This window comes from Polypterus senegalus, chromosome 2 (genome assembly GCF_016835505.1).
Source record: "Polypterus senegalus isolate Bchr_013 chromosome 2, ASM1683550v1, whole genome shotgun sequence".
Lineage (NCBI taxonomy): Eukaryota > Metazoa > Chordata > Cladistia > Polypteriformes > Polypteridae > Polypterus > Polypterus senegalus.
Window position 1 is genome coordinate 101,078,037 of NC_053155.1, and position 15,935 is coordinate 101,093,971.

The 15,935-nt window shown below is 34.9% G+C and overlaps 1 protein-coding gene across 2 annotated transcripts in view; it reads left to right on the forward strand.

Moving 5' to 3' along the window:
* Window positions 1–15,935, forward strand: part of ppme1 (protein phosphatase methylesterase 1) — a 47,156-nt gene that overhangs the window by 7,843 nt on the left and 23,378 nt on the right. For both annotated transcript variants that reach the window (XM_039744279.1, XM_039744280.1), the window contains exons 2-3: window positions 11,393–11,486; window positions 12,096–12,188. In XM_039744279.1, the coding sequence (XP_039600213.1) occupies window positions 11,393–11,486; window positions 12,096–12,188 (187 nt within the window). The remainder of the gene's footprint in view (window positions 1–11,392; window positions 11,487–12,095; window positions 12,189–15,935) is intronic.

A 15,935-nucleotide genomic window follows, 5' to 3' on the forward strand; every position in this document is an offset into this window, starting at 1 on the left:
ATTGTACACTTGGATTGCTATATTCTATCTGCTGTTCTGGTTAGGGTTACAAAATAACAGGCTGAGTATAGCAGAGCAGACCAGATTTCTTTACATCTATCATGTATCCCTAGTACTTTTTGCAGCATTCTCTTTTACTTCCTGGCAAAGTGAGTGGGGAAAAACATTTTAGTGTATCTTGGTTTATCTTTTGACCGGTTATATCATTTCATAAGGTGCCCAAAACCGTTTAAGCTGATGCCACTTGGGAGTAGGCATATACAGTATCTGGTGTAAGGCACTTACTCTGTGTCTGAGTTCCGCAGCCCTTTCTCTGGGAGGAAACTTATTTGGTTTCTTGATCTTTTTGGTTACCTCCCAAATCAAAAGCTCATAGACATAGATAAGTATACAGTATAAATGAAAAATATAGTCTAAGGACAATGAAATATTGATTCTAGCATCATGTGCTCCACCAAGCTTTTGGCAATCTCTTGTTTCCCTTATCTTCGACTGTAAATTTGGAGTGCAGTTTCAAATATGTATTAATTCCGTCTAATGCTTGTTAGAAGGATTTCTTCTTTATTTGATAGCTGCTCTTAACAGTGGTGTAAATCAGTGTGTCCCAGGGTTATTGCCACGAGAGACACTAGCCACCACCACTAATGACTTCCTGAACAGATTATTTCCTGACTCTTTTAACCCAAGCCAGATAAAACTTGCATACCTTTCTCCTTGTGCCCAGTTGACTTCATTGTTCGTCATGAAATCTCATAGTATCACCTCTAGCCCCCAGACAAGGAAAATCAGAGGAACATTTAGGTATCAATATACAGTGATACTTGAAAGTTAGTGAACCCTTCAGAATTTTCCAAATTCCTTCATAAATGAGACCTAGAACATCTTCATATTTACACACTTGTCCTGAAAATAGTTGAAGAAAGCACAATTGAACAAATGAGACAAACAAATTACAACCATGGTGGAATTAAAGAGCTGCATAGTGTGGGGGAGGAATGATCGCCTCAGTCTGATAGTGTAGTAGGACAGTGACAGCAGTCTGTTGCCAAAGTTGCTCCTCTGTCTGGAGATGATACTGTTCAGTGGATGTAGTGGGTTCTCCATGATTGACAGGAGCCTGCTCAGCACCCGTTGCTCCACCACAGATGTCAGACTGTCCAGCTCCGTGCCTACAATAGAGCCTGCCTTCCTCACCAGTTTGTCCAGGCGTGACGCGTCCCTCTTCTTTATGCTAAGTAGTAGTTTGTGGTAGTCAGTCTTTGGTTTTTTTACAAGTGTTCTGTATCTAAACTTAATAGGAAAGAAACAAGAATGGCACCACATACTGCATATATGAAATTAGGTCCTAAATGGGGGTGAAGAAGCACTGAACACAGTATAGAGGAAAGTTGCTTCCTTTTTCTAGGCTTCATGACTCATCAAAAGACTTCTAAACATCATTCCACTGTTGTTTTTTCTGCTGTCCAATTAAAATCAGAAATCCATCCATCCATCCATCCTTTTTCTAACCCGCTGAATCCGAATACAGGGTCACGGGGGTCTGCTGGAGCCAATCCCAGCCAACACAGGGCACAAGGCAGGAACCAATCCAGGGCAGGGTGCCAACCCACCGCAGGACGCACACAAACACACCAAGCACACACTAGGGCCAATTTAGAAACGCCAATCCACCTAACCTGCATGTCTTTGGACTGTGGAAGGAAACCGGAGCGCCCGGAAGAAACCAAAAATCAGAAATCATTATAGCTTAGTCCTTTGAAAAACAAGTGAAAGGCAGTAGACTGAAAACATCCTATAGATTTAGCCACTGAAGATTTAATGCTTTGTGTTATTCTTCTTTTATTTGGAGTGTGTGTGTATATGTAATATACAGTTATTCTCTTTCTGTTATTCTAAGAGATTTAGATCCCATAATTGTACAACTGTTACAATTTTGATTTCACTGGACAGGCCTTCTGTTTCATTGATGACAACAGAATAGAAGCCATCCAATCAAAGATTACAAGTAGGCTTTTCCTTGACATAATGCCTGAAAATCAGATTATGATTTAAAAAAAAAAAATCCAACATTGCAGTACACAGCTGTCTAGAATAATATCATGACACAAGATATTTAAAATACACACAGTACTGTATACTGTATGTATAAAGTTTGAATATAAAAGTGACAACCCTGTTCTGTATTGTGACCTAGTACAGTACTTGGATTTCAAATTTCTCATTTCGTATAAAGTTTTTCCATTCTTCTAACACTGAGAAGACTAGAATAATTCCAAATGCATGACTTGAACATGTGCAGGATATTTTCTATTGGAGGTTCTGTAGCTTTATTAACCTTTGCAATTGCCATTGCTTGTCCTACACAATCAAATAACCAGAGCACAGTTTTTTTTACGCTTTAGTCTGAGAGAAAAATAATTCATTTTACCACCTATGGTTTTTCAAGTTAAGGTATTTTTATTCAGGTACTAAAATGATTAAAAGAAACATACCCTTAAAATGCTAAAAGAAAAAAAAAAAACTTTTCTTAAATGTGTCAATAATATTGTATTGCAGTTACTTTGGCAGCACTTCGGGAACAACCTAGCTCTGCTGTTATTTTTAAAATTAATAGCAAAACTATTAAAGAGTCTACAGATTCTATAAACAATAATGAATTATATAAACTATTCTGTATGAATAAAAAGTAATCATCCACTGTGACCTGGACATGACCAAAGCAGATAGTGGTAGTCTTCTTATTTTGGTCTTACTTTGACTTTAAAGCATCACGACTTGTTGCTAGTATGTTACTTTGTTTTTACTCAACAGTATGTGTAGAGAATAAGGGATGTTTGACAGTTTCCTAATATTTAATAGCGTTGCATGTGATAAATGCATCTAATCAGCTAAATATCCCTTTATTTAAAAGAATAACTTGCTATTGCAGTGACTCCATTCCATGATATACGTTAAAAAAAAAAAATCACAGCTTCTTTTATTTATTTATTTTTTTTCCTCCCTTTCTAATCCGTTTTTTGGTCAACCAGTGAAACAGACACTTAATATTATTGTTAAATTGCACAAAGTTTTGTCAGTCATCATCATGGATCTTTCATAAAATCATTTGACTGAGGAAAAAATGATTTGCAGATGCTGTAACAAAAAATCTTACAATATTATGCAGTATGTTTGGCAATCCAAGTATAGGGTGATCCAGATCTAATTATGCAATTTTCATTACGCTATAACTTATAACGTTTATTACATAGGAAATCACCCGAAAAATCCTGAACCATTGAGAAGTGTACGAACTGAGGACATGAAGAATCATCTTTGCGCCAAACTGGAATCTTCCCCACATAAATGAAAGTCATCCAGTCAATCTGGATCTGCATAATTAGATCTGGACCACTCTGTATACGTTAGATTGGATTTGATTTAGTAAATTTGCTGTTCCCTGGTGATCTTATTTTGATATACTTTTCTGGTATACTGTGGTTTATAATTTCTTTGGTGAGGATTCCTGAGGTATTGCGGTTGGTATGTCACCTAAAAATTCTACTGCATCGTCAAAAAGAAAAATGTTTCTCCACTAATGAAGACAGAGATGAAGGAAGCAGGTGACCTGCTCTGTTTATGCTGAGCTAGTTGTATGGCCAGCTTGGCTACACTGAGAATTCTGAGCACTCCTTTTGCTCAATGAAAACACTCATTAGTCAGTTTTTCCTCCTTCATCAAGTGGGTCCCTTACATTGCTGGAGCTGTATGAATGTGATGGTTTTGATAATGCTTTGGAATTAAAAGATGTGCAGAACCTAATTATTGGACAGAAAGAGGATATGAAAGAATTAAAACCATGTATATATACTGTAAGCACTAAGTGCAGATGATCACAAAGGAGTCTAAAATGAATATCATTAATGAGCCGAATGAAATGTATGTTAATAACCTGCATTAAAGAAATGGAACCAATGTCAAGTATGTAAAAAATATTATTAATGCTTAAAACTAAACCACATATGCTCAATTAACTCCTGCAGATAATTAGGCTTAGTGCAAAAATTTGAGGATTTTAGGGGGTAACAATGTCCTAGTAGTAATATATTGCTAATAAGGTATCCACGTTGCTAATGTTATTTTAAGTGAGTCTAACTCCAAAATCTCAAGAGTGTTAATTGGCAGTATGTAATAAAATCAGTATTTTAATATCTGAGTATATTAATAATTTAGTTATATTTGGATTCCTTACTTAATTAGAAAAACTTTGTTACTGAGCCATACTTGAGTGGTATATCATTTATATGCCTGTCTTAATCATTTATATTGTAAGATTTTATTTTCGTTTTTTAAAATTGTAATTACACCAAGTTGTGCTCACATACAGTGGTGTGAAAAACTATTTGCCCCCTTCCTGATTTCTTATTCTTTTGCATGTTTGTCACACAAAATGTTTCTGATCATCAAACACATTTAACCATTAGTCAAATATAACACAAGTAAACACAAAATGCAGTTTTTAAATGATGGTTTTTATTATTTAGGGAGAAAAAAAATCCAAACCTACATGGCCCTGTGTGAAAACGTAATTGCCCCCTTGTTAAAAAATAACCTAACTGTGGTGTATCACACCTGAGTTCAATTTCCGTTGCCACCCCCAGGCCTGATTACTGCCACACCTGTTTCAATCAAGAAATCACTTAAATAGGAGCTGCCTGACACAGAGAAGTAGACCAAAAGCACCTCAAAGGCTAGACATCATGCCAAGATCCAAAGAAATTCAGGAACAAATGAGAACAGAAGTAATTGAGATCTATAGTCTGGTGAAGGTTATAAAGCCATTTCAAAGCTTTGGGACTCCAGCGAACCACAGTGAGAGCCATTATCCACAAATGGCAAAAACATGGAACAGTGGTGAACCTTCCCAGGAGTGTCCGGCCAACCAAAATTACCCCAAGAGCGCAGAGACGACTCATCCGAGAGATCACAAAAGACCCCAGGACAGCGTCTAAAGAACTGCAGGCCTCACTTGCCTCAATTAAGGTCAGTGTTCACGACTCCACCATAAGAAAGAGACTGGGGAAAAAAACGGCCTGCATGGCTGATTTCCAAGACGCAAACCACTGTTGGGAAAAAGAACATTAGGGCTCGTCTCAATTTTGCTAAGAAACATCTCAATGATTGCCAAGACTTTTGGGAAAATACCTTGTGGACTGATGAGAAAAAAGTTGAACTTTTTGGAAGGCAAATGTCCCGTTATATCTGGCGTAAAAGGAACACCGCATTTCAGAAAAAGAACATCATACCAACAGTAAAATATGGTGCTGGTAGTGTGATGGTCTGGGGTTGTTTTGCTGCTTCAGGACCTGGAAGGCTTGCTGTGATAGATGGAACCATGAATTCTACTGTCTACCAAAAAATCCTGAAGGAGAATGTCTGGCCATCTGTTCGTCAACTCAAGCTGAAGCGATCTTGGGTGCTGCAACAGGACAATGACCCAAAACACGCCAACAAATCCACCTCTGAATGGCTGAAGAAAAACAAAATGAAGACTTTGGAGTGGCCTAGTCAAAGTCCTGACCTGAATCCAATTGAGATGCTATGGCATGACCTTAAAAAGGCGGTTCATGCTAGAAAACCCTCAAATAAAGCTGAATTACAACAATTCTGCAAAGATGAGTGGGCCAAAATTCCTCCAGAGCGCTGTAAAAGACTCATTGCAAGTTATCGCAAACGCTTGATTGCAGTTATTGCTGCTAAGAGTGGCCCAACCAGTTATTAGATTCAGGAGGCAATTACTTTTTCACACAGGGCCATGTAGGTTTGGATTTTTTTCTCCCTAAATAATAAAAACCATCATTTAAAAACTGCATTTTGTGTTTACTTGTGTTATATTTGACTAATGGTTAAATGTGTTTGATGATCAGAAACATTTTGTGTGACAAACATGCAAAAGAATAAGAAATCAGGAAGGGAGCAAATAGTTTTTCACACTACTGTATTTGACTTAATCTAAAATGCATTATCAATTATTCAATATTTCCCAGTAATTAATTTGGCTTTTGAATTTAAGAAATATGATTTTGTAATAATCCTAGGCGTCTCTTTCCTGTAGGTGCCATTATTAGCTGCACATGGCTTTGGTATTTAATTAAAACTTCCTTGTTTTGGTATCACAAGCAAGAGAGTGAAAAACACTTTGTATTGTTATATTGTAATGTCACTGACTCTAGCAGAAGCAGGCTAGGCAAGAACAGTGGCAATGATGAGTCCAGAAATTATAACATGAGCCGTCAGACCACTTTTCTAATAAGCAGCTTCAGTGCCTAATGTGTGGAGGTTTTTACCCACAAAACTGTAACCATCCTAGTGTGGCATAGTGAAAAAGAACAGCAAGCTGCTTACTATAAAAGAATAAACAAATGAGCATGAATCCATTTTGTCATAGTGAGCTACAACCACGTTTTTCTTCAATATTGGTACCCACAGCAACCTTATGCTTAAATGTGCTACCCGTATAAATGGTGGCACAGTGGTCTGAGCAAATCTCAACCACACATTACGCATACCAACAAGACAAAATGTTTAACAAAAATGGACCTATATGAAAATTAAAAATGTTCCAACTTCCCATTAATTCATCCTTTTTTTTTTTTAAAAAAAAAAAAAACACTGATCCAGAGCAGGGATGTAGAAAAGCTGAAGCCTAACTCACCAAGCATTAGGTGTAAGGCAGGAACAATCTCTGGACAGGGTGTCAGCGCATCGTAGAGTGAACACCTACTCAACACTTCAGGGGTCAATTTAGCATTACCAATTCCTTTACCTGCATGTCTTTCATAGTAAACCAATCCCAGAACACATGAATATTATTATACTGTGCATACACTTTCTAATTTGTTTAAAAATAAGAAAGTGTTTCTTGTGCCACAAGTACAATAAACAGTCAAACAAGCTAGAAAAAACAACAATAGTGTTTTCAAACATTTCAAGAACAGAACTTTAACAGAGCTCTCGCACTCTTCCATAATTTCAATTTTTTAAATGTATCATTGGAAGTTAGATTTAGGTTATATTGTAACTTTGTATTACAATCAATTTATGTTATTGATTTGGGATATGATTTAAATATGTAGCGGTGTGGTTATGACTTGAAGAATAAAAAAAAACAACTTTTTTTATGGTTCTTCTGTTTCCACATAGCTTAAGTGTAAAATTTCACCCGCGATTTTATGGCTGTATAGAGTGAATTCTGGCAGCATCAAGTGCAAGTCTACCGGGCAATTAATGAAACTCCAGGCTTTGACATGATTGAAACTTCACAGAGAGGTTCCAGTTAATCTGCTCTAAATCCCTCCCAAAAAACAGCTTCAATGCCTACTTTATACCATTAAATGGGAAGCCTTGCAGTGTTTGCCTCAACTGCATGGTGCACCAGGGAGATTCAAAATTGTGTGGCTCACTAGAGAGACTAAAGTAAGGCCAGCAGTTTTAGAGTTGTCCATTATTTTTTTCTTTACTGTTTTGCTTTCCCTCAAAGCTCTAAAAGGTGTGTTGTCACGCAGCACTTTTAATCTGCCTTGCTACTGTTATCTCGTCTCTCTCTCTTCCCCATCCTGCTTAGTAGTTTGGAATTGCACTGCAGCTGTTTTCACGGCTTTCATTTGCGGCTCCCATCATGCTTGAAACTCCCGTAACAAAGTCTTTCTCTGGAAAGTGTTCTTTCTTTATTTTTGAGCCCCTTCCGACCATAAGCTCCCTGTATGTCACTACATACTACTTCTGGGAGAACTGGTGCATTTAAACAGTCACTGTTGCTGTTTCAGCATGTCCATGCTACTTGAGCTCCCAGATGCCATTTGCTGGGGAAAGTGGTTTAAGTACATATGTCTCTGGCATACCCGTCTATGCTAGAAAGTTATGAAATAAACAGTACTGTATGAGAAAAGGAAGTATGGGATGCCATTGTAGATATGAAAAATGCAGGCAGAACTAAAGTTAATCAACATAAAGAAGTAATTAACATAGTTTTGCAATATTTTAAGTCTTTGTACACATTGAGTTGCACCAAAAGTAAAGCTTATGCAAGTGTATTGCTTGGTACAATACTACTGCTAAGGTCAATGTTGTGCTCATAAAAGACCTGCCCAAAACTCTTATAAATAAATAAATGTCCTCCTGAGTGTTCATCCTTCAGACCAATCTCACTACTTAATACTGATGTTAAGGTCCTGGTGAATATTTTAGTGAAAGTGCTTCCTGTTAAAATATCCCAAGATCAAACTGGTAGACACCTATTCAGTGTTTGACAACATTATTGAAGTAGAATTACCCATTAAGTGTCAGAGCTTCCTGTGATAGCATGGAATCTGTAAATGTTTGCCAATTTGGGTTTAAGTCCAGTATTTGTGCTTAGAACATGTTACATAGGAATCTTATTTAATATACAGTGGTGTGAAAAACTATTTGCCCCTTCCTGATTTCTTATTCTTTTGCATGTTTGTCACACAAAATGTTTCTGATCATCAAACACATTTAACCATTAGTCAAATATAACACAAGTAAACACAAAATGCAGTTTTTAAATGATGGTTTTATTATTTAGGAGAAAAAATCCAAACCTACATGGCCCTGTGTGAAAAAGTAATTGCCCCCTGAACCTAATAACTGGTTGGGCCACCCTTAGCAGCAATAACTGCAATCAAGCGTTTGCGATAACTTTTAATGAGTCTTTTACAGCGCTCTGGAGGAATTTTGGCCCACTCATCTTTGCAGAATTGTTGTAATTCAGCTTTATTTGAGGGTTTTCTAGCATGAACCACCTTTTTAAGGTCATGCCATAGCATCTCAATTGGATTCAGGACAGAACTTTGACTAGGCCACTCCAAAGTTTTCATTTTGTTTTTCTTCAGCCATTCAGAGGTGGATTTGCTGGTGTGTTTTGGGTCATTGTCCTGTTGCAGCACCCAAGATCGCTTCAGCTTGAGTTGACGAACAGATGGCCGGACATTCTCCTTCAGGATTTTTGGTAGACAGTAGAATTCATGGTTCCATCTATCACAGCAAGCCTTCCAGGTCCTGAAGCAGCAAAACAACCCCAGACCATCACACTACCACCACCATATTTTACTGTTGGTATGATGTTCTTTTTCTGAAATGCTGTGTTCCTTTTACGCCAGATGTAACGGGACATTTGCCTTCCAAAAAGTTCAACTTTTGTCTCATCAGTCCACAAGGTATTTTCCCAAAAGTCTTGGCAATCATTGAGATGTTTCTTAGCAAAATTGAGACGAGCCCTAATGTTCTTTTTGCTTAACAGTGGTTTGCATCTTGGAAATCTGCCATGCAGGCCGTTTTGCCCAGTCTCTTTCTTATGGTGGAGTCGTGAACACTGACCTTAATTGAGGCAAGTGAGGCCTGCAGTTCTTTAGACGTTGTCCTGGGGTCTTTTGTGATCTCTCGGATGAGTCGTCTCTGTGCTCTTGGGGTAATTTTGGTTGGCCGGCCACTCCTGGGAAGGTTCACCACTGTTCCATGTTTTTGCCATTTGTGGATAATGGCTCTCACTGTGGTTCGCTGGAGTCCCAAAGCTTTAGAAATGGCTTTATAACCTTTACCAGACTGATAGATCTCAATTACTTCTGTTCTCATTTGTTCCTGAATTTCTTTGGATCTTGGCATGATGTCTAGCTTTTGAGGTGCTTTTGGTCTACTTCTCTGTGTCAGGCAGCTCCTATTTAAGTGATTTCTTGATTGAAACAGGTGTGGCAGTAATCAGGCCTGGGGGTGGCAACGGAAATTGAACTCAGGTGTGATACACCACAGTTAGGTTATTTTTTAACAAGGGGGCAATTACTTTTTCACACAGGGCCATGTAGGTTTGGATTTTTTCTCCCTAAATAATAAAAACCATCATTTAAAAACTGCATTTTGTGTTTACTTGTGTTATATTTGACTAATGGTTAAATGTGTTTGATGATCAGAAACATTTTGTGTGACAAACATGCAAAAGAATAAGAAATCAGGAAGGGGGCAAATAGTTTTTCACACCACTGTATACTCTGACCATTTCATTTTGTAAAGCAAAACCAGGCAGGTTGATCTTCTGGCTAATCATCTTAGGCAACAGTCACAGATAAAGGTAGTCATAAGAAAATAACAAAAAATATCTCTCTATGCTAATGGCTTTGGATTTATAGTTTTAAAATTTAATTTAAGTGACAGTGTATGCTTCCCAGTCAGTTTTCTTGCATGCTGTACTGAACATGATTTTTATTAATCGTTTCTGAGCAGTTCAAATACGTTGGAGTTATAGTCACAAAAAATAAAAATGTTCTCAAGTTAAACTTTTGTATATTGTGGAATGCATCAAAAATATTTTAAGTCATCTTTGCAGCTATCTTTAGATGACTAAATCAGTATTTACTGGCAAACAATTAGTCAAAAGGTTATATTGTTGGCTTATTTATCTGGAGTGCTGAAAAACTACTTATTAAAAGGATGACACTGTAACACAGAAGGTGCCATGGCATTGCCCAACTTTCAGTTTTAATACCAAGTTTCAAATGCCCATACCTAAACTATGGAAGTTTTTAGAAGATAATAGAACTGTACCTGATTCATTACCCTGGAAAGGGAATCCTGCTCTGACTCTTCTGTATGCCTTGCTTTCAACTCCATCAATAATTATCATCAACTTGTTAGTAGTTCATCCAGTTGTGTATAACTTGCTTTAAATATGGAACAAATGTAAGAAACATTTTAAACATAGATGGTTGTCTTTCCTCAAAGCATAATAATCATATATTATAGCTCTATAATTTACACAGTATTTATGGAAAATTATTAGGTATATGGACCTGCATCCTTTGATCAGCTATGCCAGAAATTTAGAATTCCTGCAACACACTAATTATCATTCACTCTTTTTTTTATTTGTTGAAGTTTCAAAGTTTGACAGAGGAACTCTAACCCCACCTGTATGGATAAATGATGAATTACTATTAAAAACTGGAGAAAAAAAAAATGAGTGGGGAAAATACTAAGCCTTTTCTGAATTTGACTAATTGAATAATTCTTTAAAAATGCTCTAAAATATGTCTGACAGACAAATGCCAGTTTTCTATATTTATGGGCTTTGCCTTCACATATTTCTCCAGACCGAGTAGGTGGTGGGTCTTTTAATTGTTGGGTCTTTTATATCTGGGAATATTGTACTAATTGTATTATTGAATTGATTGACTCTGTATTTAGTACTTTAATACTTCTGTTAAAGACATTGCATAGTGCTTTTGAAATACATTATATAAAGTATCTTAAAAATAACTTGTTTAGTAAATGGTGCTCATTTTCAGGTTTAATTGACTGTTTTCTCTTGGTATTACCCACTTTAAATACTTAATTCCTTTTATAGACCTGGAAGAAAAAGAGATTTTTCTCCAGTTCCTTGGAGTCAGTACTTTGAAAGTATGGAAGATGTTGAAGTTGAAAATGAAAGCAGCAAGGACATATCCTTTGTCAAGTACAATTTAAATGTTATGACACCTTTATTTTTTCCAAAACTTAAAAATAACATCCATGAAAGGAAATTAATTCAGATATGTTTGTGATTTCCTACATAACCTTATCAATTATAACAAATTTTCAGTTCTCAACAGATAGTAGAGTTTCAATTTTGCAAATGGCAATATATTAATTAATTAATTTATTGTATAATAAATAATGACCTTAAGAAATGCATGCAAGTTTTTTTTTTATTGTTATTATCTTACTTTTGTCTGACTGCTTTATGACAAGATATGTAGTTGGGACAAAGACAAAAATTGAATTGGCAGCCTTATGGTTTATAGTCCAGCACCATATTCACTGCACTATACTGCATGTTTAAATGTTTATAATCCTTAGCTGTTTAAACTACTTAACCTCAAATGTTTACATGTTTATAAAGGCAGTTTTATCCCTATAGAGAGTGTTGGGATGGTACTGTCCTTTTAAAGGTGCTATGGAAAGTAAATTTATATTTTTAAACTGTGTATGTTTGTGAGATATATTGACTTACTTTTGGAATGCTAGTCATGGCAGATATATACAGTATATGATCCTTAATCCTTAAAAACTCTTTTAGAATCTATAGAATTGGCTCAGAAGGGCCTGTACTTCTTTTATTACATGGTGGAGGTCATTCAGCACTGTCGTGGGCAGTGTTCAGTGTAAGTAATTTGTGTTAAATATGTTTGTTTTTTCATATTTTTTATGTGTATTTGGCATTCATTATTCTTAAGTCTTGTTTTGACCAGCTGCTTATTATTCTGAAATGGCAAAGTAAATATGGCATTCAGCTTCATTACCATCTGTCAGATATTTTTCATCCCAATGGATTTTAACACTTTTTTCTAAGTTATTGATTTTAAATGAATGGTTTTTTTGTAAAAGTGGCATAATTTTGTATCCCTTGAGCAGCTTTTGAGTTCATTTTGTTTATATCATTTTAAGTAAATGCTCATTTTGAAATTAATAAAATGTAACCTAGTGATACTTTGGTCTTGCTGTGTTTATAAAGTCCTTTGAGGACAGGACACATCCAGAAAAAATGGTATGTTTTATTAAATATGAATACTTGGAAAATCATGACATCATTTTACACCTTTTAGTAGATTAAAGTGTCCTAATCTAACAATTATTAACTTTTAAATGATTCAATCGAAAGAGTCATTTGAAATTTTATTTTATAGAGTGAAAATATTACAAAACTATCTCTGTCTTTCTCTTTGTATTCATATTTTTATTAATTACACCAAACTATTTGCAAGATGGAAAACCTTGGCCTGAAATAATAAGAAACTTGGTTTAGTTTGCTCTTAAACTGCAAATGGATATTGTTGCATTGTGCTGTCAGTAGAGCTTTCAACTGCTCTCATGAAATTATTGCCACCCCTGTATCTCAGGAGTGTTACTTATTAAGTGCAAAGGAATTTTAGTTATTTATACAAATTTAAGACCAATTATGTATTGTCTAAAACATAACAGTGTCACTAAAGCAGGCCTTCCTCTTAATCTGTTACCCTCTAACTCTGAGTCATGGTCAAAGACAACATAAATGGTTCATCTCATCTTATCAGAGTTTAAATAAGAATTTAGCTATTCTCAGCATGGCCTCCCTCCAAACCCAAACCTCCTGATATACCTACTGTACACAAAAGGTTATTGATGTTGGCATTTATTTATTTATTTTTACTTTTTTTCTCTCTTTTTGGAACCTGAAACCATCTCAGTAGAGCTTGTCTCTATTTAGTGTATGGGTTAGCCCATGAAATGTTTCCTGTTTTCATGGAAGTAAAGTCCAAACTTAGAATCATGGATAAAATACACCACAATATAATAATAATATGTTTGCTCTAACTAATGTGAGCATGCACAGTCTCATATTTATAAACACACTGAAATGATATTTGTATTTTTTTAAGTATGTGCTTAGGCTTTAAAATGATACCTGGAGATCACGCTTACGTGTACATTTTGAGTTTAAAACCTTCACAGAAGGCACTAGAGAATTAAGTATTCATTGGACTCCAAAATGTTGAAAAAGCTTTCTGTCCTCCCAGTTTTCAGATGCCCTCAATATCTGTAGAACTTTAAGTTGTATAATAAAGAACTTGAGCAATAAGGGATGTAATTTAGCATCATTATTCCTAAATGTCCTGCATGGTTTCTCTGCGACGCACTTTTGATAGTGATTAAGATATAAATTATGGAAAGTTGTTGCCAATAATATTATAAAGAATTATAAAGCCTTCCAGCTTCTGTTATCCACAGTAAAAGCTACATTTTACTAATGGACAAAGTTTGGAACAGTAGTCAGTCTTACAGGAGTACCCAAACCTATTTAAGAGCAAGCTATAAACTATTTAAAAAATGTACAAAATCTTAGAGATGTTCAGGCTTCTCTTGCTTCATCTAAAGTCAGTATTCGATACTTTGCCACCACAAAAAAACCAACAAACCAAAAAAAAAATTAAATTTACAGATGAATGGAATATGTGACATTCTACTTAATGTGGGACTTGATATTTCTTGAGAAAAGCCCAGTATTTCATTCCATAGTAGTGTAACAGTCTAGCTTAGTGGTAGTAGCAACATGGATGCTGTATTGTATCAGGAGGTAAGTGAATACAATTACTAAATGAACCAATGAATTTTGTTTTGTATCGATGGATTCATGAGGGTATTGAAAGGTCATCTGTTTGTAAGTAGAGGCAGGCCGTTTTAATATTTAATCAATTTTCCTTGATATCAGCAGTTACAACACTGATACTGTCCGTTTTTAAATACAATATCAAGAGTTGGGTATTTGATATCCGCTATAAAAAATTTGATATCAATGCTTGGAAACTTGATATCGAGCTTTTGAAATTTAATATCACTTATTTAAAATATATTTTTTTCATTGTTTTGAAATGATATCAAAAAAGAGCATTATGAAATTTGATGACCTGTTTCTTAAAATTTTATGTCAAGTTTTTTAAAATTTAATATTGCTCTTTTGAAATTTGATATCAACATCATCAAACTTGATAGAAGATTTTAAGTGTGATATTAAATTTTATAAGCGTGATACCAAATTTTAAAAGCGTGATATCAAATTTCATTAATGTGATATCCAATTTCAAAAATTTGATATCAAATTTAAAAAATGTGATATCAAGTCCTGCCCCACAATATGCCAAGTTTTAAAGCACGTGATACATAATTTTAAAAGGCACATCAAAATTTGTAAAATTTGATATAAAATATGAAAGGCTCGACACTGTATTTCAAAATCATGATATCAAATATTTAAAAACTGATAACGAAAAATGAAAAGCTTAATATCAAACTTAATAACCTTGATATCTTATTTAAAAGCTTGATATCAAATTTAGCAACAGTTATCAGATTTCAAAATCATATCAAATTTCAAACCTTTATTGAAAATTTTAAAACTTTATCAAATTTCATAAGCTTTATATCTAATTTAAAAACACTGATATGTAAGGTACAACATTTTATATTGCATGGAAATGTCATATAAGCAGCAAGCCATTTTAGCATTTAATCACTCTTTTGTTATCAGATTTCCAAAAATAGATATCAAAGATAACAGAGTCAATATCAAATTTCAAAAGCTCGATATCAAAGTGTAAATAGCTGATATAAAATATTAAAAGCCTGATATCAAATTTAAAACTTGTGATATCCTTGTTTTGAAAGCAGATATCAAATTAAATGTTAAAACGACTTGCCATAGTAACTCAGATGAATTGTGTGGAAAGCAAATGATCTACAAGCCAGTCCACATCAGAATGGTTAATGAAAAAAAGATGTAATGGCTTAGTGACAGTCCTGGTCTAACTTCTGTGAAGTGAAGTGAACATGAAGTGAACAGTACATAATTGAGGATCCTGAAAATGTCCTTAATTGGAAGCAGAATGGACGAGAATTTCTCCCAGTTCCTGAGAGAGACAATTTGTGGTTGTGGTTATTGCAGCTAAAACTGGTGTTAATAGTTACTTGGTCTGGATAAACAATTACTGTAAATTGAGAGTTTCTAATCAAATAACATTAATTGCTAATAAAAATAAGAATTAAAAGTCTGTGGTGTGAGACTCTTTCATCTAATATCATTACATGTACTGTGAAAAATGTTCATAATAATGCAAAAAATAGTCCACATGGCTAATAGTTTTATAAAAAACTGCATATAGTATATCCTTGAAGGCAGCTTTGTTTACAGTACTTTTTGTGAATAAATATACAGTGGTTTGTGAAAGTTTCCACACCCTTAAACATTTTTCATATTCTGCTGTCTAGTAAAAACCATTATCCCTAGAAAATAACAATTATTGATTTACATGTAAGTCTGCCATATGTGTGTTTATCCTTGTCATGTTAGTGTTCATTTAATGCAAATTAAGTTTGTT